Raw genomic sequence first — 21,597 nt, 5'->3', positions numbered from 1 at the left:
ATCACTGCCATCATCACTCCAAGAACTGTCATTTTCTGAGCCCTGACCATGTGCCAGGCACAATAGTAGGTTTTAAATATACATTATCTCTAATTCCTCCCGAAACCTGCAAAGGCTGCATTACCCCGGTTTTATAAAGGTTGCATTATAATTAGTAACTTGCTCTAGATCAGAGTGAACTACTGCAGAGTGAACTATTGAGTCAAAGGAGAGTGATGAGCTCTGCCTCAAAAGGGATCAGGCAAGGCTTCAGAGAAGAGATGATCTTTGATCAGGATTTTGAAGAATAAGTAGGAGTTTTCCAGGAGCCAAGACAGGAAAGGAATGAAATAGCACAGCATTTCTGTGGGCCTCCTGGAGGACTGGAGCTGCAAGTAGCATCAGCAGGAGTTCCCCAGGCCTGGAGGTCTTTGTGTCCCACACCAGGGAATACTGAACAGGACTGTGTTTCCTTGTACACACACTGACAGCCATTCCCTTATGTCACTCAAGACCATATCATAACCTAGATGAAGGGTCATTATTTTAGAGAGAATACAGTCAACGAGCCTTTAACCACAGAGGATTTCAGCTGAATACAGAGCTGAAATAACTGCATGGAGGTGGAGCCCCTCCCGCAGTGTCCACTGACCTATCTGAGGGCCCAGCACCAGCACGTCAGGGGTGTGGGATGGTATCCCCACAGGGAGGCTGGAAGGCACTGACTGGGCTGTAGTCAGGGAGATAGTCTCTCAATGACCTTGAGAAGACTCCACCAGATTTGGGGCAGACAAATGAAACCTCCTCCTTTGTTACAGTCATTTCCCCTCCACTGTCTCTTTTGCCTGTTCACTCCCCTCACACCTGACAGCAGCTGCAGAGGAGGCAGCCATCTTGGTGCAGTCACAGACCTGGCAGACTGAGCCAGGATCTCTGGCTGGTTCCACACCCGGGAAAATCTGGACTCATCATCATTAACATTCTGTTTCCCTACTCAGAGGAAGGAGAAGCAGGCATCCTGTGCTAAGGACAGCAGCAAGGGGGAGGCTTCTAGGGCAAGGCAGTCTTCAGAGCTCAGACCAAGTCTTAGGGTCACCCATTCTTAGCAGCACAGTAAGGGGCTTCCAAGGCAGTGGGGGCTGACCTTGGGGGAAATTGTATGACCACAAAGTGTGAGGCTTTGGTGCCTGTGACAGACAGGATTGCAGTGTTCGCCAAACTCCTGCTTGAATAACACGACTTTGGAGGAAGGGAGATGGACAAGGTACAGCCCTGAGGCCGACCCATGCTCCACGCTCTCCTTGAAGCAGCCCACTGGCCTAATTCATTCCTCACATTAAGAAGCAGCCCTGGGAGGGAATAGTCCCCACAAGAAGCAGGAAGCACGTGCACATTCCAATAAAACACTCAAAGAGGCAATTATTTCTGGGCTGCCTATCCCAGCCCAGTGTACCAGCAGCCAGATTTCCAGAGCTGCTGTTATTGCCTCTGGCTGTTGGCAAAATTAAACTTGAGAAATGAGAATGAGCTGGCCCTCAGCTCAAGGGGGCTGGAATCATTTGCCTGCTTGGGGCCGACAGTGTGAGGCTAGGGGGAGAAGGAGATAGGTGTGGTGATGGGGGAGACTATGGAAGAAGCAAAGTAGCATCATAGGCCCCCACCAGGCAGCACATGCTTGTACCACGTACACATTGAAATGTGCATGGAAAATGTACCAAGTCTGCATATCACTCACCAGGATATGAGCTTGGTGAGAGCAGGGGCCTTGGCTCTTTTGGTCACCTCTGCATCCCCTCTGCCTGGGACAGTACCTGGTATATAGTAAATGCTCAGTAAATAGATACTGATTCCTGAATGAATGTGCACACTTGACACTAGGACAGAGTCTCATGATAAACACCGTGAGAATCCTCCCCAGCCTTTCAACCAATGCGGGTCGCATGTGGGTACTTTGAGGAGTATGTAAATGCCCTGCCTTCTCACCCTTTCCGTGGGATGATGTTACTGGATATTTAGTAAATTCCCCAAAAGTGAGAAATGGCCTCCTTGGCATACAAAGGAGTAGGCAGTGGCCTGGCTGGGCACCCACAAAGAGGGGGTCCCCACCTGGGGCCTCAGACCACCACAGTTCACTCTTCCACTTGTATTGGGAGCATTTGCCTGCCCAGACTACCCTCCACCCTCCTCTTCTGATGGGCACTGCTCATCCCTCACTTCTTCAGGCTTTCTCACCAGCGTCAAGTTGTGTTCCTCTTACTCTCACTCTATGGGACACCTCTTGTGCCCCACTTCAAATTCTTTCGACTTCACTTCTTATTCCAGCCAGTGCTATGACAAAGCTCCACTCTAGCTTCAGCCAGTTCGTGGCCGTGACCTGACAGCACCTTCCCCTCAGGCCCCTGGCCTTCCCCTCTGGCTTTCTGCCCTAGGGCTTCTTTGTAGCCAGAGAACTGCTTGGCTTTCCAGCCTGAAGCCTAGGGTAGATAATACCATAGGGGCAACTTTTGACAATGCAAGTGGGAACCCCTGGATCAGTGTTTCCCCTCTTTCTTGCCACAGGTGATGGTTCTGCGACTCATAAATCTCTTGAGAATGCTTCCTGATTACTTGAAGCTGTGACCAACTCCACAATACACTCACACATTCTCATACAGGCCTTCCTTGGTCTCATTCCTCTAACCCTCACCACTCCTCCCTGGATCACAGCCTTTGTCTTATGATTGGCTAGGGGAGCTCAGACTCCCCTTTGCCCGCTTTATCCCAACCATGCTGGTTTCCTTTCAACTCTTTAACTATTTCCCATCTCAAGACTGTTGGACAAGCTTTCTCCACCACCTGGAGTGCTTTTCCCTGCTAGGAAATTCCCTTGGCAGAGACCTAAATGCCCGGAAGGAGGCAGCCGTGGAACAGAAGATCTGGGAGAAGAATGTTCCAGGTAGAGGGAACTGCCAGCTGATGCAAGAGCTCTGAGGCAGGAAGAAACTTGGCATGTTCAGGAAGGCCTTGTGGCATGAGAAAGGGAAGAGGAGCACAAAATGCAGGTAAAGAGGAGGTCGAGGACCAGACCAAGTGTGGCTTTGTGGACCAGAATAGGGAGTTTGCATTTTAAATGCATCTGGAAGCAGGCTCCATGAGGGTAGGGATTATGTTTGTCTGATTCACCGCTGGCCCCCAGTATGTAGTAAGCACTCAGGAGATGTTTGTGAAATGGAATCAAACATCCTTGGCTGTGTCTATGTCCCCACCACTCCTTGCCCCACACAAGGTGACAGCTGATTACAAGAGTAATCCTTTTTTCTAAGATGACAGCTCCTGGGAGGAGAGGTCAGGCTGGTTTTGTTTTATCCTGAGAATCCTCTGGGAGTGAGAGCCCTGCCTGCTCTGTGCACTGACTCTTCTCTCCTCTCCTTTTTCTCCGACAGTCAGTTCTGATGCTGTTGCTCACTTCTCTGCTCATGCTGGGCTCTGCTCCTGACACCATTAGTCACCTCCTTCAGTTCTCAGCTTCCCTAATGAGCAGCTGTCTTGTCTTCAGTCTGAGACAGGCCTCCCCCTGCCTGCTGCTTCCTGGGGCAACCAAGGTCTAGGGTGGGAGTGTGAGGTTCAGAGAAGGGTCTCAGTCTTCCCCTGTGCTCTCCACGTGCTCTGAAGGGATGGGAGCACAGAAAAAAGGATTATCTCTGGGCAAAGGAGGAGGGAAGTGGAAGCAAGCTGAAGTTTAATGGTAGATTACCAAGAGGGACCCAGCTTTCCTGCTGGAAAGAGTCCATGGATGGGACAAGGAACAGGACTGCAGCAGAGGAACTGAGGCAGGGCTGAATAGGAGAGAACCTATTCTGGTGGCAGCTGAGGCCAGAGGGCCTCTGCTTGGCTGATGGCCTTTCCTGGGCTGACTGGTCTCTGCCCTGTTACTGATCTCCATGTGTGGAGGGAAGGAGATGACAGAATAACCTCTTAAGTGCCCTGCCAAATACCAGAGAACATTTGATTGAGATTCCTTGATTTTTGTTGGTTAATATGAGGCAGCCCTGGTCAGGGATGCCTAACAAGGGCCAAAGTGACTGGTGGTTTCCACACTGATGTGACACGGTGAGAGGCTGTACTTGGCAGAGGCCATGAGATTGCATACTCAGAGTAAATTGAAGAGAGGCAGATGAAGGGAATATTTCCTGGGTGGGGTTACAGGAAATAGCAGAGGACCTAGAGGCACCCAGAGCCTAGCCACAGTAGAAAGCCGTCACCAATTCTAGGCTGGAAAGGGAAGGGATAAGGGAGGGGTTGGTGTTGCCAGAACCTGGTGAGAGCTGTATTTAGGAGAGCCCTTGCCCCAGGAGCTGTGGCCTTCTGTAAGGGAACACAGCTGCTACCAACACCAAGACCCAGCTGTGGGGCTGAGGGTAGGGAATTAATACCCCTTCCTCTCTCTCCTCCCATTGGTTTATCTCCTGTCAGTGCCTCCCATTGACCAAACCCAAAAGGAGCTGAAGGCAAGGCAATACTGTACATAGAGGTCAGCTTCCTGGGGCACTGAGCAGACCAGAGAATGGAGAATGAATCAAGAACCTTCTTGTCACTTCCTCCTGATGTCATTCACCCCTATGCCTAAAAGGGTTACAAGTCCCTGTGCCACCTATGATCGGAACCCATCCCATCTCGCAGGAGGAGGTGGACCAGGTCTGGGCCAGGCTCAGGGGAGGTTCCAACCCTGTGGGGAGGATTTCAGTTGCCCTGACTCTACATCAGGATTCCCAGATGGCCTTTCTCCTCATGCCAGGCTTTAGAAACAGGCAGGCAGAGTAATTGTACTTTACTAACAAACTCTTCCTTGTCTCTGACTCCCTTTCAACTAGATGAAACAGGAAGTTTCTCCTTGCTTTCCCCTGCATGGGTACTTGTTTCTGACCCTTATCCTCTCAAATTATATTTTGATTTCGGGAAGCTGGGGGAGCACCCTGATCCTTTCAGCATCTCATAGAGTGAGAAAGAATCTGTTCCTGCTTGACTTATCCTGGAAATGATAAGTCTATCTCTCCTTCCCCTTAGGACTATTAAATTATTATATCCATGGGTTCATTTCTCAACACTGTCCTGTTACCACCTTGAGCCTTAGTTGGTCCCTTCCTCCCACTAGCTCATTTCTTACCCTGGTCACTTTGAAGGCCTCTAAGAGAGGAATCTGAGGTGGACTCTAAGCTCTAAAGCCTAGGGGTCCAGTCATAAATGTATACTGTATTATTCAGAGTTCTCCAGAGAAACAAAGTCAATAGGAGCTATAGATAATAGATTTAGATGTAGAAATAAAATGAGAAATGAGATTTATTATAGGGAATTGGCTCACACAATTATGGAGGCTTAATTGAAGTTCCATGATCTGCCATCTGTAAACTGGAGACCCAGGGAAGTTGGTGGTATACTTTGAAGGCCTGAGAGCCCAAGAGCTGATGGTCTAGATTTTTATCTGGATCTGAGGGCCTGAGAACTAGGAGAGCAGAAGAGAGGAGAAAACCAATGTCCCAGCTCATACAGCCAGGAAGAGAGAGAATTCAACGTTCTTCCACCTTTTTGGCCTTAAACAGATTGGTTAATTTTATGTATTAACTTGACTGAGACATGGGATGCCCAGATATCTGGTTAAATATCATTACCCACTCAGAAAAGAGAGGACAGTCTGCTTCATTCAGTCCTCTAATTCAAGAGCTAATCTCCTCCAGAAATGCCCTCACAAACGCACCCAGAAATAGTTTAACCAGATATCTGGAATCTTGTGTGCCTGTCAAGTTGACAAATGAAATTAACAATCATATATACATACCAGTTCAGGTAACTCCTCCATCCTTCCTCTCTCTTCAACCTCCAAGACCCAGCTGGGCCCTAGGTTTTCCTTGTGTACATACCTTGTAGTAGAAAACTACAGTTTTGGCCTGTCCTGTAGTACCTATTTTCCCTGGCACCAGTTTTGGGGATTTGGCTTGGGGCACTGCTTCAGCAGTTACAATCTTGTGAACTGTTAATAAAGACTCCCTCCATTCCTTGGCCAAGAGATTGGAGTGACACTAGCTAGGCCAGTCAGCTGGTCTTTCTTCCTTGAATTTTGAGTGGAATGTCGTTAAAGTGCAATTCATTTATCCCCAAGGAAGCAACATGAAGAGATTATTCCTTTGTCCCAGCTCCTGTGATTTCACCGTTCTGGTTTCTCATCTTTCTAAAATAGCCTCTTAAGTATTTTCTTTGATTCTGTGAGCCACCCCCATTTCTTTTGAATATAATCATTTTTGGCTTAAGTTAGCTAGATTTTTCTGTTGCTTGCAGCCAAACATTCTCACCAATACAAATTCTTCTTTCTTAGAGGAGCTGTGGGCTCTGTCCCTCTAATGGGCTCATATCTGGAGTCTCTGGCTTGGATTCAAATCTCATCTAGTCCTGGAGTGAGAGGAATGAGAGGTCCTGATGCTACTGGATGCTTGTAACACTGCATCTCCAGAACCTTTTCTTTGTTGCCTGACTTATCAGGACCTACTTCTAGCCTGGACTTCCATGTCTCCACGCTCAGGTCACAGCCTAAAATAGCCAAGCTTATCTCCCATGACTCCTTATCACAAGTCCTACAGCCAGGTCAGCCTGGTTTCCTTGTTTTTTTCCCGCAAATAGCAAACTCATTCCTGTGCTGTGCCTTTAGTCATGATGTTCTTGGACATCTGATAAGCTGGTGGCCCTCTGCTAAGAGCCTGAGCCCCTCTCAGACCTTCAAACCTTGGGCCACATCCTACTTCTTTCTTCCCTAAGCCTCCTGTGCACCATCAAGCCCACAGCAGCTTCTGAACAAAGCACCTTTGTGGGCTCTCTCTGATGTGGAACAGAGCAAATGATTTGTATGGTTGAGCTTTGTTTCCTTTGTAGACTTTTAAGTCTTTGAGGACTTGAGTCCAGGCTCAAGTACTTTTATTGTGTGAGCCTCAGCTTTGGGCATGAGGCTGAGCACAGAGTGAGTGCTGATACTTATTTCCCCATTCCTAGTTTGGAAATTGTCTTGGTCCTATAACCCATATTCTCCATTCATTTATTTACCCAACATTTTATCAAGCACCTGCTAAGTGTGGGTTCTGTGCTAAACTCTGGAGGTACACAGGAAATAAAGCATAGCCAAGGAATTGACAGTCTAGTGGTGAAGATTTGTTGAGAGTTAGACAGAGCAGAATGACCTATTTAGAAAATAACCCTGTCTAGTTTTTCTCAGCTACAGCCTCACCTCAAAGGAATGAAAAGCATTCCACCCCTCCTGGGAGGAGAGCCAGACTGTGTTGTCATTGAGGTTTGGACTTTTTTGACCCCCATGAGGATTTATGTGTTTCTGGATAGAAAGGAAAAGTTGCAAGCACCAGGCTACCTGGAAGTCAGCTTCCTTACAGCCTTTTTTAACAGAGATAAGGATTGGAGGCTTAATGCTCTCCGACTGAAGAGGGATGGGCCCAGGTCAGGAGGGTTGGTTGGAAGGATGGGGATGGAGGTGTGAGTTCCATCAGAGCAGAGACCTCCACTCCTGTGAGTACAGGTCCTCTGAGGTGGGAGGACATAGGAGGGAGAATATTTAGGTGAACAAATATATGATATTAGTAACAGCTGGCACTTATTGCATACTTACTGTATGTCAGGCACTGTGTTAAGCACTTTATATGTAGTCACTTATTTCTCACAAGACCCCTGTGAAGTATTATTATGGTTTCCACTTTACAGATGAGGTAAAGAAAGGTTAAATGAATTGTCCAAGGTTATGGATCTGAGAATCAAACCCAGGCAATCACTGAAGGCCATGAATTCCTGTGAGCCTTGAGCAAAAAGGGCCACAGTTTGGGAAGCCTTGACAAAGGCCACTGTGGCTGGACTTGTCACAGAGGGCATGGAGCTGCCTCAGAACACTCACTTTCAGATGTGCTTTGCAGTCCAGGCAGGGGATACAGCTGTGGCAACTGGCATGGACTGAGGGCCTGGTAAACTATGTCATAGCAGTGCTGTATAACAACCACCAAATTTCAGTGCACACAGCAGTAAGTATTTATTTAACTCATGTGTTTGGAGGCCAGCTGTGGGCTAGTTGCTTATAGGCTGGCTTTGGCTGGGGTGGTTTGGCTCTGCTCCATATATCTCTCATCCTCCTTCCAGGACCAGCAGGCTAACCCAAAAATGTTCATCTAATGGAGACAGGAGGAATACAAGAGTAACAGCCCCAATGCACAGCCCATTTTAAGCCTCTGCTTGTGTCAAGTCTCATCAAACGCCACTGGTTACAAGTCATATGGCCAAGCCCAGAGTCAAGGCATGGAGAAATAGACTTCACGCACAGGAGGAACCTGCAAAGTTACCTGGCAAAGAATGTGGATATATAATCCTATTACCTAGGAGGGTGCAAAGAAATGAGACAATAATCCAGTGTTCCACAGAATTTAAACTGAATTTAATTTTGATTTAAAGAGATAATGAAATCCTACATTGTATCATGGATAGTTCATGCCTTATTACAAAGATAAAATCTATCTACAGGGACCACAAAGTTTGCTATGTGAATATTTAAATTTTTAGTTTTTATTTCAGTGAAAATTCAAAACATGCCTTTTAGTAAGAACATACTCTGTATGGCTCAGATGACTACGACAGCTGCCTTACAATTTTCAAAGCCTCACTGATCACCTAGAGTACCAATATTTAATGTTTTAATGCATGTTTCTTGAACCAGAGTTTGTGTTCTTAGGAAGTCATGTGTTCCCAAGGTTGGAAAACATTAGTGAGGATGATACACAGCAATGTATAGAAGAGGCCCAGATGTAGTGCTGTGGGCGTTCAAATGTATGGGAGGCCGGGGCAGCGATGGGGCTTAGGCAGTGTTTATGGTGCCCTGCAGGAGAACAGTGGTGGTATTTGAATAGGTCTTGAAAGATGGTGGGGTGTTGTCCTGGGGTTAATCTCCAGGTTCCTTCTCTGTGTGGACATAACCAGATTCTTATTTCTAGGGCTTCCCCAGGAAAAGGAGCTTTACCTTCCATCTCTGGAAATCTAGAATCTGTTTTTGTATTTTTGCTTCAGAGACTTGTCCTTCACCTTCATATATATATGCTATTAGTTATAGCATTTGAAGAGAAGGCTGGGGAGTGTCATGGCTAAACTTCCTGGCTTTGGAGCCAGGCCAGCAAGGGTTCAAATATTGGCTTTGACATTTGCTAGCTCTGGCCTAAAGGCAAGCTGCTTGAAGTCTTGGAATTCTAGTTTCCTCATCTGAAGAAGGGAATACTAATTCCCCTGTTGGGTATTTAAAGAACTAGAACTTGCCAGTAAAGCCTAGGTTTTCTTTATGGGAATTTTTTTTGACTTCTGATTCAATTTCTTTAATGATTATAGGATTATTCAGGTTTCCTATTTCAAGTTGAGTCAGTATTAGTAAGTTATGTATTTTGAGAAATTTGTCTGTTTCACACATATCTTCAGTTTTATTGGTACAAAATTATTCATAATATCTTCTCATTTTCTTTTTAATGCCTGAAGCATCCATAGAAATACTTATTTTCATTCCTGACATTGTTTATTTTTGTCTTCTTTCAACTTTTTCTTGATCAGTATCATCAGAGATTTTTCACTTTTCCCAGAATTGGCTTCTGGCTTGGCTTATCCTCTGTGCTGCATATGTGGTTTCTATTTCTTCAGTTTTTATTCCTCATCTTGCCATTTCCTTCCTTCTATGTTCTTTGAATTTATTTTGCTCTGTTTTTTTTTTTTTGTAACTTATTAAGACAGATCCTTAGCTCATTAATTTTCAATTTTCTTTCTTTTCTAAGATATGCTTTTAGGGCTCTACATTTCTTTTTGGGCATATTTAAGTGCCTGGTCCTAAATGGGCACTCAGTAAATATCTTATCATCACTATCATCATCATTATCCAGTGTCAGATGAGACTCCCGGCAACTCTCTTGTTCTCTAATGTGACATAGGTCCCCCAAGTCTTTACCAGTGGACTCTCTGTGGACTTCTGAGGATGTATTCTGGGCCACAGCTCCCCTTTTTGTTGAGATTTAGGGAGGCTTTGTCTGAAGATTAAGGCAGCACACAGACAAGGGCATGTGCCTTTGGTCCTATCTTCTTCAGGGAGCTCAGACTTTACTTTCTTAGAATGGCTGGCACGGTTCCAGGCCCATGGGAAGTGTGAGTTCTAACCTGCAGGCCTGTGACAGATTGTATTTTCCAAAAAATGGCCACACTAATATTTCCCATCCTATATGCTCTTCTAGAACCTTGTCAATCCCCCATCAGGAGGTGGCGTATATCCCACCTCCCCTTGAATCCAGTAGGTTTGTGGCTTCCTTATAAATTATAGACTAATAGGTTGCAACAGAAGTGGTTCTGAGAAACTTCTGAGGCTTGGTTGTAAAGGTGATACTGCTTCCACCTTGTTAGCTGAAAAATTCATGTTTAGAGCCCTAAGCCACCATATAGGAAGACTGGCTAGCCCGCAGCCAGCATGTTGTAAGGAAGCCAAACCACCTAGAGGGGCCATGTGTAGGCGCTCTGGCCTCTAGTCTTCATCTTCAAGTCAAGGCACCAGACATGTGACTGAAAGAGCATTCAGTGATTCCAGCCCCCTGCTGTTGAGAGACCTGCATACTTCTAATCATACCAGCCGATGCCTGAGACATTATAGAACAGAGACGATCTATTCCCTACTTGTACCCATTCAGATTCTTGATCCAGAGAGTCATGAGTGTGAAAAATGGTTGTTTTAAGCTCTTAAGCTTTCAGGTATTTTGCTACACAGCAGTAGATAACTGGAACAAAGCTCATTATTTTGCCAGATTCCCAACTCCTCCATCAAACTCCTTATACTCTGTGTTTCCCATTGAGGCCAAGTAGAGCTTACAGAAGCAGAGCGTGGCAGAAGTCTTTTGTGTGAGCCCTATAGGAGTAACTGGAAAAGAAGGTTGTCTGATCCTATCAATTTGTCTAGACTGAGCTCTCCTAAGACCATTGGTTCCCAGCCTTTCCACGTACTAAGATGTACTTTATTTGATCCAAAAGGCTGAGTGTCCCCCACATGATTTAGTTGTACTTTCAGTATAGTTTCATATATAGATAACATTCATTGAACCTTACACTGCAGGCACTGCATTAACTATTTTCTATACGTTATGTTCCTGAATCCTCATAACAAACCCATGACTTTTGTCATTTCTATTTTACAGATGTGAAGTGAGGTAGGTGATCCAATTGCCCCTGCAGCCTGTTCTGCATATCAGATGGAAAGCTCATGAACGGGGCCTGCAGAATGATATCCAGACCCTTAACGCTGGTTGATGGTGAGTGTTGTTGTCCAGCTCTACATCTGCCCTCTACACTGTCCCCCAAAACCTAGGAGCCTGCAATCCACATTTCCTATATCCCTTTGGTGACTTGGCTTCCTGTTACATTCTGCCACTTGGAACCGCTGGCTGGAGACTGGAGAGCAGGAGTAAGCGAGAAGCCATGGCACCTCCAGCAATGGCCACATTGCTTTCTCTTGGGTTTCTGCTCAGGCAGCTTAGTTCTTAAAAGCAGCCTCAGTGGATGACTTTGGATCAAAATGAGTATATCGCCAATGTGTTTTCCCATGAGGAGAACGGCCCAGAGCCAGACTGAGTTCTGTCAGAACAGGGGAAGTTTAATGAATTCTGGGATCTGAACAAGGATGGGAAGCTGGACAAAGATAAGATTCACCACTGGATCCTCCCCCAAGCCTATAACCACACACAGGCCGAGGCCAGGCACCTAGTATATGAGTAGAACAAAAACAAGGATGAAAAGCTCACTAGAGAGGAGTTCTTGGAAAACTGGGACATATTTGTTGGAAGCCAAGCCACCAATTATGGGGAAGATCTCACAAAAAACCATGGTGAACTATGATGCACACTCACCATAATAGGACAGATTGTCACAGGCTTTCTTTTATTGTCTTGGATGGTTGCTACAGTTGTCTCATTTACAGCAGTTGTGTCCCCCAAAAAGCAGGTTTATCACCTCAGCTTGGGGTTAAAATTGTTTTTCACTCACTATTTGCTGGAAAATAGTCATCGCTATTCTTTCAGTAAGATTTCTCTCCAAACACATTAAAATCTTGGTAAATCACAAAAAAAAAAAGCAGCCTCAGTAGCACAGCAATTTTCAGCTCTGGTGATAACCATTTCCTATTTTGTTCTTCCAGCTTTAGGGCTGATAGTGACTTCCTGTAATTACTAATCTTCAGAAAACTTCATCTCCTTCCTTTTTTTCCTCTAGCTCTTCCAACATGTTTGCTACCAATTCCTCAAATTAAATTCCTTCTACTTGAAATACCTGGAATGATTTCTGATTTTCCCAGTTTCCCAATTGTGTACTTAAACTACCTAGAGTGATTTCTCATTTTTCCCAGTTAAGTATCTAACCTTTATTCAGTTCTCCAACCTCAGCTCCAGTTATTCTCCCTCTTGCTCACTATGCTTCAGTCACACTTGTCTCCTTTTTGTCCATCAAATAACTGCAGTCTTTTCCTGCCTTGGGGCCTTTGCTCCTGTTGTTCCCAATGATTAGAAGGCTTTCCCCCAGCACTTTGCAAAGCAGATTCCTTCCCATGCTTCTGGTTTCAGCATGAATGTCAGCTTTGCAGAGCAGCCTTCCCCCGACTAGAGGTCCAAGCACTCTTATCACATCACCCTCTTACTGTCTTCACAGCACTTATTACTAACTGATCTTATCTTGCTGATTTATTCCTTGTTTATTGTCTGCTTCCCACACTAAAATGAAACTGAAAGAGCAGAGAGCTTGTCTATCTTGTTTATTACTATACCCTGTGCTTGGCACAGAGTTGGTATTTAGTACATATTTTTGGGTGAATGAATGATGGAATAAGTAATACGCAAGCCTCTCCTCAGGCCTGTGCTCTAGCACCTACTAAGATGTTTGACATGGGAGGCTATACCCAAGGGAGAGATCCTGCCTCTCTTGAGGCACGACCACCAAGGTTTGTGCCTAGTAACAGGGCCCTGAGCTCCACTTATGCCTTCAGGGCAATGGGAGGCCTCCAGGTGGCCCCCCCTGTCTTCTGGCATGTCCTAGTCAGCCTGTTTCTTTCTATGCTTCTAGCAGGCTGCAGGGCATTAATGATTAAAAGTATAAGCCTGCCCAGGGCCAGTATCATTTAGACCACACACCCACCGCATAGGCAGCTCATTAGTTCCAACAAGCCGGGACCCACTCTCACAAAGCTTTTTCCGTCTGTGTACTGCATTTGATAACTACAAAGAAAACAAACAAGATTGTTACAGAATTAATTTTTACTAATCAGCACATTCTTATCACATAATACGAAGCAGAAAGTTTCTGTTATATAAATGTTTAACCCAAATCATTGCTGTAATAAGTTGAATCCAAAAAGAATGAAATTCATACTGTAATACATGCAACCATAAAGAGCCATTATATTTTTCTTTTATAACATTATGAGCAAAATAAATTTGGGGATCTTATTCTAAACAAAACAGAACCTCATTTTACTACTGCAGTAGAAAAGAGAAGCCAGCAGGATGAAGCCCAAGGCTTTCTTTGCAAGGTTGGGTACTCTACCAGGTCATCTTGTCACTCCTACTGTTTCTGGGAAGACTTCTTTTTTGGTTTGAACATCTCCTTGTGTGGAGATGTCTTTTGGATATGGGGCTGGCTGCCGCAGGCAGAGGAAACAAGTAGAAAACCCATGTTTATAAGAACACTAAGAATCCAATTTCCAACAAAACTTTGAAAGAGGTGTTGAGAGAGAGAGGCTAGGACCCGGGCTTGACGAAGCCAAGAAGGACAGAAGAGTCTAGCCAAAGGCCCAGCTGCTCTAGACTCATTTACTAGCAATTGCAGGCACTTCCCTGATCCAGGAACCCCGGCCTGGGTTGGATGGAGTGGGGATCAGACCTTCTATATGTTCTCAGAGCCATCAGACATACTCATTTTGCTATCTTTCCATTAGTTCCTCCCAATTTCTCTGCTTTAGGCTGTCTAAACAATTCACCATTCCCTGTCTGAGCATCTTACTTTCCATCTTCTATGGCTTTCTCATGCTGTTCCTCTGCTGGAATGCCCTGCCTTCTTCTTCTATACCTACCTAGATCCTCTAGTATTGTTCAAGATGCAGCCCAAAAACCACTTTTTCCAAGAATTCTTCTCTGGTCTCCCCAACTGGAGAGTATTGCTCTCCGCTTTGAGCTCCTAATGCCCTGAATCATAGGACTCTGATCACTTTCTGTTGTGTCATGAGTATTTATGCGCTTCTACCCTTTTGTAATAATATATATTTTTTCCCAATTATGCACTTCTCCTCTCTATAAAAGTATTATAAATTGCCAGATATTGGCGTGTGACTTGGAACACCTTCCTGTGGAAGGAGGATAACTTCATTACCCCATTGTTACCAGGTTCGGTCCTGAGACTTACTTTAGCCAATCAAATGAGAGCAGAAGCTTTAGCAGCCACTACAGTATCCTCTCTACCCTCTGCCACAAGAATGACATCTACTAGACTCTTGGAGCAGAGCCAAAACTAACCTAAAGCTGATGGGCAAGAAGTAAACCTTTGTTGTTACAAAGCACAGAGTTTGGGGAGGTTGTTTGTTATCACAGCATAACCCAGCAAAGGCTAACTAATATATCTTTACCAAACTGCAAGCTCATTCATGGAGAGGATCACATCTGATTCATAATTTGTTTCTTCTCCTTCATAAATCTAGTATAAAGCCTTATTTAGACACTCAGTAACTGTTTGCTGAGTGAATAAGTAAACAAATCCATAATTTACTAAGTGTTACTGTAATAACCCCTCACCTTGTGTAGTGCTATGCATTCCATAATGCAGTTTCACAGATACTGTCTCATGGGCCTCAGGACAACCCTGTGAGAGCAGTAGGAGAGAGTGGATGTCTGTTGCTTTCTGTCTGTCTAACACCCCTGTTTCCTTTGAGGAAACACTGCCTCCCCCTCAACTGCATGTAGTTCTGGTGGGGCTGCCAGTCATAACACCAGCCTTCTAGTCTTAAAGCTAAGTTTGTGACTCACATCAGCCTAGTCACAGTATCTTATCGTCTGGACACAGTGATTGGACAAGAGCTAAGCATAAGACCTAAATAATGCCACCCAGAGCATTTTCCCGAGAGGAGGTACCGACCCAGAAGAAAGATGTCTGGAAAGAGTCCCAGGTATGAATAGGAACTCTAAAGAGGACACTTACTATTCTGTAACCTTCCTATACTCCTTTAATAGATTCACTTTTCAGTCTTCAAAACTTCCACTTCATAACTCCTCCTGTGTCTTGAAACATCTTTCCCTCTCTTCACTCCTCACTTTAAGCTGATGATCTTGCCTCATCCCTCATGGGAAAATAGAAGCAATTAGAGAGTTGCTCCCTCATTTTCCTAGCACCAGTTCTATTTCCCTACCTGTATGTGTACTCACATGATCTACCTTCCCTCTTTATACAGTGGATTGAGTGTCCCTGCTTCCGTCAACAGCCAACTGCTGCAGTAGAACATGCTCCGTATCATACAGACATTCTCTAATGTGTTGTAGCTTTAAAACATAAATAAACAACCCTCCAGTTACCCTGTACTCCCTTCTATTGCCACCCAGTTTTTCTACTATGCTTCATGGCAGAACTACTGGAAAGAGTGGTATATAGTTCCTACCTCTACTTCTTCTGTCATATTCTCTCTTCCATCCTCACCACTCCACTGAAATTAAAATGTCAGGATCACCAATGGTCAGCATGCTGCCAGGTCTAAGAGCTGCTTCTCAGCATAGTTGACTGCTACTTCTGTCTTGAAACATGATCTCCCTTTGGCTTCCAGGACACTGTACTCTTCTTGGTTTTCTACCTCACTGACCACTTCTCAGTCTCCTTTACTGACTCCTTCTATTCACGAACCACTAAATATTAGACAGTTGTAGAGTTCAACCTATCACCTCTTCTGTACTCTATCTACATCTGGTCCCATGGCTGGTTTTCTATGACTGCCAAGCTAGTATCTGCAAGCCAGACCTCTCCTCTGAATTTCAGCCTTCGATACTTACCAGCCCACTTGATATCTGCTGTGGATTCAATTGTGGCTCCCAGAAAGATATATTGAAGTCCTAACCTCTGGTACTTGTGAATATGACTTTACTTGAACATAGGATCTTTGCAGATGTAATCAAGATGAGGTCATATGGATTACAGTGGGCTCTAAATACATTAGGACTGAAGAAGAAAAGACATAGAGACATAGAGATAAGTGGGGAGAATGCCATGTGAAGATGTAGGCAGAGATTGGAGTGATGTATCTCCAGCCGAAGACTGCTGGCAACCACCAGAAGCTAGAAGAGAGAGACATTGTACAAATTCTCCCTCAGAGCACCTGAAAGAAACCAACCCTGCTTACACCTTGATTCCAGATTTCTGGCCTTCAGAATTGGGAGAGAATTAATTTCTGTTGTTTTAAGCCACTCAGTTTGTGGTCATTTGTCACAGCAGCCCTAAGGAAATAACATAACCTGTAATCAGCATCTCAAATTTAACATGACCAGGACAGAACTGTTACCCTACCCTGTGCCCAAATCTGCTCCTCCCTTAGTCTCCCCCAAAGCTTTCTTCTACCCTGATCCCTGGTGTCCTTTCCATACAGTAACTGGAATTTTCTTTTAAATATGTTAGGTTAACCCCCTCTGTTGTTTAAAAACCTCTAGAGACTTCCCCCAGTTTTTTGAATACAGTAAAAACTCCGTATCTTGACCTACAAGATCCTTCATGTTCTGGCCTCTGCCTCCTTTGTGGCTGTCATCTCTTATGTTCTCTTCCTGGTTCACCGTCTCTACTCACACCAACTTCCTTCTGTTCATTGAACAAACTCATTCCTGACTTAGGGCCTTTGCACCGGCTGTATTAGTTCTGCCTGGAGTGGCCCCATCCACAGATCTGCCCATGACTGACCTTTCCTGACCTCCCAACATATAGTGGCCCAGACTTTACTGCAACACCATGTTTGATTTTCTTCAAGGGAGAGCATGTCCTTTCATGCCAAGTCCCTGCTTCCAGTCCCTTGGTTCTGGGTTTCCTTTGATCCTTCGATTAGAATGCTACTCAAGTCTGGGAATCAAGACACTCAATTTTTACTTAAGAATTTGAAAGAGGTTTCCAATACTTTCAGTAGAAAGAGTCCTACCTAATTAAAAGCTGAGTCCAGTCTCTACAAAGGACCACACCCCAAGGAAGGCTGCTCATAAGTCCAGGCTATTCCTGTGCAAGAAGCCTGCTGGTTTTAGATTTGCATCCTCAGACTTTCCATCCTGTGATGGGAAAAGGCCATATCCAGTTCCACCAAGGGTAGAGGGAAGCAGAGCTCATAGTTTATCTCCTTAATGCCATGACTCCACCAACCAGCCATCATCGTTCCCTGACCCTGGCCTCCTCACAGACTGAGGGGGAAACAGAACAAGACAGACGAGTTCAGAGAAAGAGGAACCTCAGGGGTGTGTCTGTGTGAGCTGTAGTTTGCCACTATCTCCAGGAATTGAAAGGAGATCTCCAGCTCTGCATGTCCTCTCACGATGCTGTGCTAGGACTTTAATGATAATAACACATCAACTGCTGCCATTTGGAGGGTGCAGTCTGGACCACACACAGGACTAGACACTCCAGAAACTTTATAGTATGTAGTTCTCACAACAGTTCTCTAAAGTAGGTAATACCATCCCTGCCTAACAGATGAAGAAACCAGCTCAGTGAGCAGAAGGGACTTGCCAGGTGGTTTCTACTGCAAAGCTGTGGTCTTCCTTTTAAGTGGCATTGCCTCTTTGCTAAACCACCCAGCACTTGATTCCCAGCATGAGAACCTGTGACTAAATGCAGGTACTGGGACCTGCAACCCTCTGTTCTAGCCAGTGAGTCACCAGAGTGGGGATTTGCCAGCTCAGGAATTTAACCCTCAAGGAAGCTGCCCCTGGCCCTTTTACAGCTGTGCTTCAGTGACAGATATCAAGACCTGAGTCACTTCCCTGGGAACTCCCTTGCAGAGACCATCCTTGGAATAAGATAATACAGAAATCTGAGCTGGACTGCCAGGTTGCCTATTCCCACCAGCCTCCACTGATGATTTGCCTAGGCCCTTTTGGGGCACCACAGCAAGGGTGAGCTTGGAGCAAGGCCCCAGCGGGCGCTTCTCCAGATATGGAGAGGCCTAGCAGATAGAAGCTGCTGGTGTGGTACACATATCATGCCTAAAAGGATCCTGGGGTGGAGGTCTGGGAAAGAGATGGAGGGGGCATCTATCATCAAGAGAATCATTCCTAAGGCTGCCTCCTCACCAGAATTGCAGCCTGAGACTCTGTCAGTCAGGGATAAGGCTATGTTAGTGAAAGCCTGCAGCCTAACTCCTCATAGGAGACAGCGAGGCCATCAGTGTGAGCATATGCCATGGCTGAGAACTCAGGAGGGATTTAGTGGGCAATAGTTAGGAGCCTCAGTCTGGATGTTGACACAGGCCTGAAGGTCCTTGGAGAGTCATATATTGCACGTTGTGATGGAAGCCTTTAGGGATGTGAATTCCAACCTCCTTGTTGCACAGGTAGAGAAACCGAGGCCAGGGGAAGTGACTGGCTCATGGTCCCTAACAATGAATGAAAGAGCTGGCACCTCCCATGCTTCTGTACCTTCAGGTGAGAAACCCCCTATCTCTTCTGCTCTAACACTAAATATAGAACATTGAAACCAGGAGGGGAGCAGTGGTTAGCCTGGCTGCTTTGGGAGGGCCAATGTATCTGAGCCCTTGTGATGTGCCCTGACTACCCCTGGAAAGCCAAGTTGGCATTCTGAGTTGCGTGGATGGGGTTCATGCTTGTGCCAATCACACACCAGCCCACCTCCAAACACAGCAGGGTGTTTGCATTTGGGCACTGCATCTTTGCCTGTGATTTTCCTCTGATGATATCTTGTTTTGCCAACTAAATTAAGACTATGACAGAGAACAGAGACTACCTCTAGCAGTTTAGTTCAATTAAGATTTCACATCAACAAATTAAAATGCATCCTCGCCGTCTGCAAAGTAAATCTGCCTGCATTTAGGAGGAGGCTCTGACATTTGCTGTTCAGGCACCTAACTGCTATGAGCTGAGTGTCAATGAGGACCCACCCTTTCTGGGACTGGTTTTAGGGGTTCAGAGCCAGGGTTTGTCTCCAGGGACTTACAGCTTCTGGGCCAGGGCTTCCCAAACATAAGTGTGAGGACGAGGCTGAGCCTTCAATGAAATTTTCACTGATCCTCTATAAAATCACAAAAATGAGAAGTATGAGGCCACGTTTTCCATAAATGAAGTCAATTTAAACTAAAGGACTCTTAACAAGTAGTTTTTTTGTATTTTGTTTGTTTGTTTTGTTTTTATTGACGTATAGTCAGTTTACAATGTTGTGTTAATTTAACAAATAGTTTTTTAATTTGTCAGTCACTCTTCAAGGGACTGAGGATACAACAATGAGCAAAGCAAACAAAAATCCTGCTCTCTCAGAGCTTTTATTCTATGGAGGAGGGACAGACAATAAACAAGACAGATGAGTAAAATATGCATTAAGTCAGAAAGTGATAAGAGCCATGGAGAAAAATAAAGCCAGAAAAGAAGACAGGATTGTGGAGGGCAGAGGGATTTGTGATTTTAAATAGGGTAGATGGGAAGTGAGAAGGTGACAACTGAGTCAAGCCCTGAAAAGAGAAGGGAGTGAGCCTCCCTTGAGGATGAGGGAGTATGTGTGTGAGGGGAGCACTCTGGACAGAGGTATACCAAATGCAAAGGCTAATGTGGGATTGGTGGTAGTGTGTGGCCTGAGCTGAGTGAGCAGGAAGGAGAGGAGGGGAGGTCTGAGGAGGGGGATTATAGGCCATCGTAGGGACTTCGGATCATTCTCTTGAGTGAACAGGAAGTCAGCACAGGGATGGAGCAGAGAAGAGGCAAGCTCCTGTGGCTGCTGTGTGGAGCACAGACAGAAGGAAGGCAAGGTTAGGAGCAGGGAGACAGTCAGGAGACTATTACGGTTACTAAGTGAGATATGGTGGTGGCCAGAGTGATAGCTGAGGAGCTGGTAGTATGAGAGATATTGGCTCAAAATGTTTGACATCATCAATATCCTGGGAAGTCCAGCATATAAGGTCAGCGTCCTCTTGAGATCTCTGTCAAAAGGCAAGTCCACTGGTGGCCCTGGGACAGGGCCCTCAAATCCTTAATGGCAGCACAGGGACTGCCTACTGCGTGTTGCTCTAAAAAACGGACCTTCTCCTCTGTAAAATGAGACAAGTAATCTCTTCTTTCTAGAGGAGACAGGTAAAGGCTGTTACCCCCATTGAAAATTAGAATAGAGAAGCAGAGAGAATACAGGCTCCCTGAGGGCAGTTGCTGAGCCCCACATCCTGTTCTCAGATGCTCCCCAGCACCTACTTCTGGGCCCAGGACATGTGTGCTCCAAAAATAGTTGTTGAACAAGTGAATGAGTACCCTTTCTCCCATATTTTAGATAGGAATTTAAACAGTTTTAATAACAAACTCTGAAAATGTATATTTTCTCTTTTTTTAACCCAGAGGGCTGTTGGTGTGTGGTGGTGGGAAGTTTGTTTTTGTTTGTTTTCTGTGAATATAAAGAATTATGTATTATTACATAGATTAGATTCTTGCTTCTGAAGGATGTGGGTAACTTCAGGGTTATTTCTCAAATCTCTCTCTTCTTTTTTTCCATTTCCTTTCTCCCTCTTCCTCTGTAATCTCAGTCAGCTATTATGTAAAACCAAATAAGAATTTTATGCTTCCTATTTCTACTCTTTAAAGTGGATGCATGGAGTGTTTTTTAGGTTTGTCTTTTAGAAAAACCCAACAACTAAATTAAATTCTTTTTTACTTGTGTAATTCTCAATTGATTTTTTTCTTTCACTGTATGTTAGCATCCCTACTTTGTAAGTCTAGGAAGTTGATACTACTTCCTGGTGGGAAGGAAAGCATACCCAACATGGGACTCTGGACTTCTCACCACTTCAAACTTCTCCAGTATTTAACTTGCATGGTAATTTGCATAGATCTACATATGTTATGCAATCAGGCTGCTCTCTTTTTACATTTAAGCCTAAAATAATTTTGCTTTTATGATGTTTTTCTTCCTGCTTCTCTGCTGCCTTCTTTATTTCTTACTGGTCCTGAGATTTAGATTCTTATAAAAGGAATTGAAAGGCCAAGGGTACAGAAACATTACACAAACCAGCCATGGGGGAGAGGGAGACTGGGGAGCAGCATGGTGAGATTGTCTTTGGGATTCATTTACTCACTCACCATTTATTGAGCACCTACTATGTGCTAGGCTCTGTGCCAGTTGGTAGGGATACAGTGGTGAGGGAGTCAGACACAATTCTTACTCACATGAAACTTATATTCTCCTGAGAAAAATAGACAATGAACAAGTAAACACAAATACAAACGTGATTTCTGATGCTAGTAAGTGCTAAGATGAAAACATACTGATTGGACAACTGGTTTAGATTGGGTAGCTCCTAAAAAGTCTCTCTGGAAAAGTGAAATTTGAGCTGAGGCC

At 44.9% G+C, this 21,597-nt stretch overlaps 1 protein-coding gene across 3 annotated transcripts in view; it reads left to right on the top strand.

Moving 5' to 3' along the window:
* CTNNA1 (catenin alpha 1) overlaps positions 1-21,597 on the top strand; it is a 276,028-nt gene that overhangs the window by 66,077 nt on the left and 188,354 nt on the right. For all 3 annotated transcript variants that reach the window (XM_072956860.1, XM_072956852.1, XM_072956855.1), the window contains one exon: positions 11,199-11,312. In XM_072956860.1, coding sequence (XP_072812961.1) covers positions 11,264-11,312 — 49 coding nt within the window. In that variant the 5' untranslated portion in view covers positions 11,199-11,263. The remainder of the gene's footprint in view (positions 1-11,198; positions 11,313-21,597) is intronic.

This window comes from Vicugna pacos, chromosome 3 (assembly GCF_048564905.1).
Source record: "Vicugna pacos chromosome 3, VicPac4, whole genome shotgun sequence".
In the NCBI taxonomy this organism is placed as follows: domain Eukaryota; kingdom Metazoa; phylum Chordata; class Mammalia; order Artiodactyla; family Camelidae; genus Vicugna; species Vicugna pacos.
Note: the sequence above shows the minus strand (reverse complement) of the source record. Positions and strands in the feature narration are given on the sequence as shown.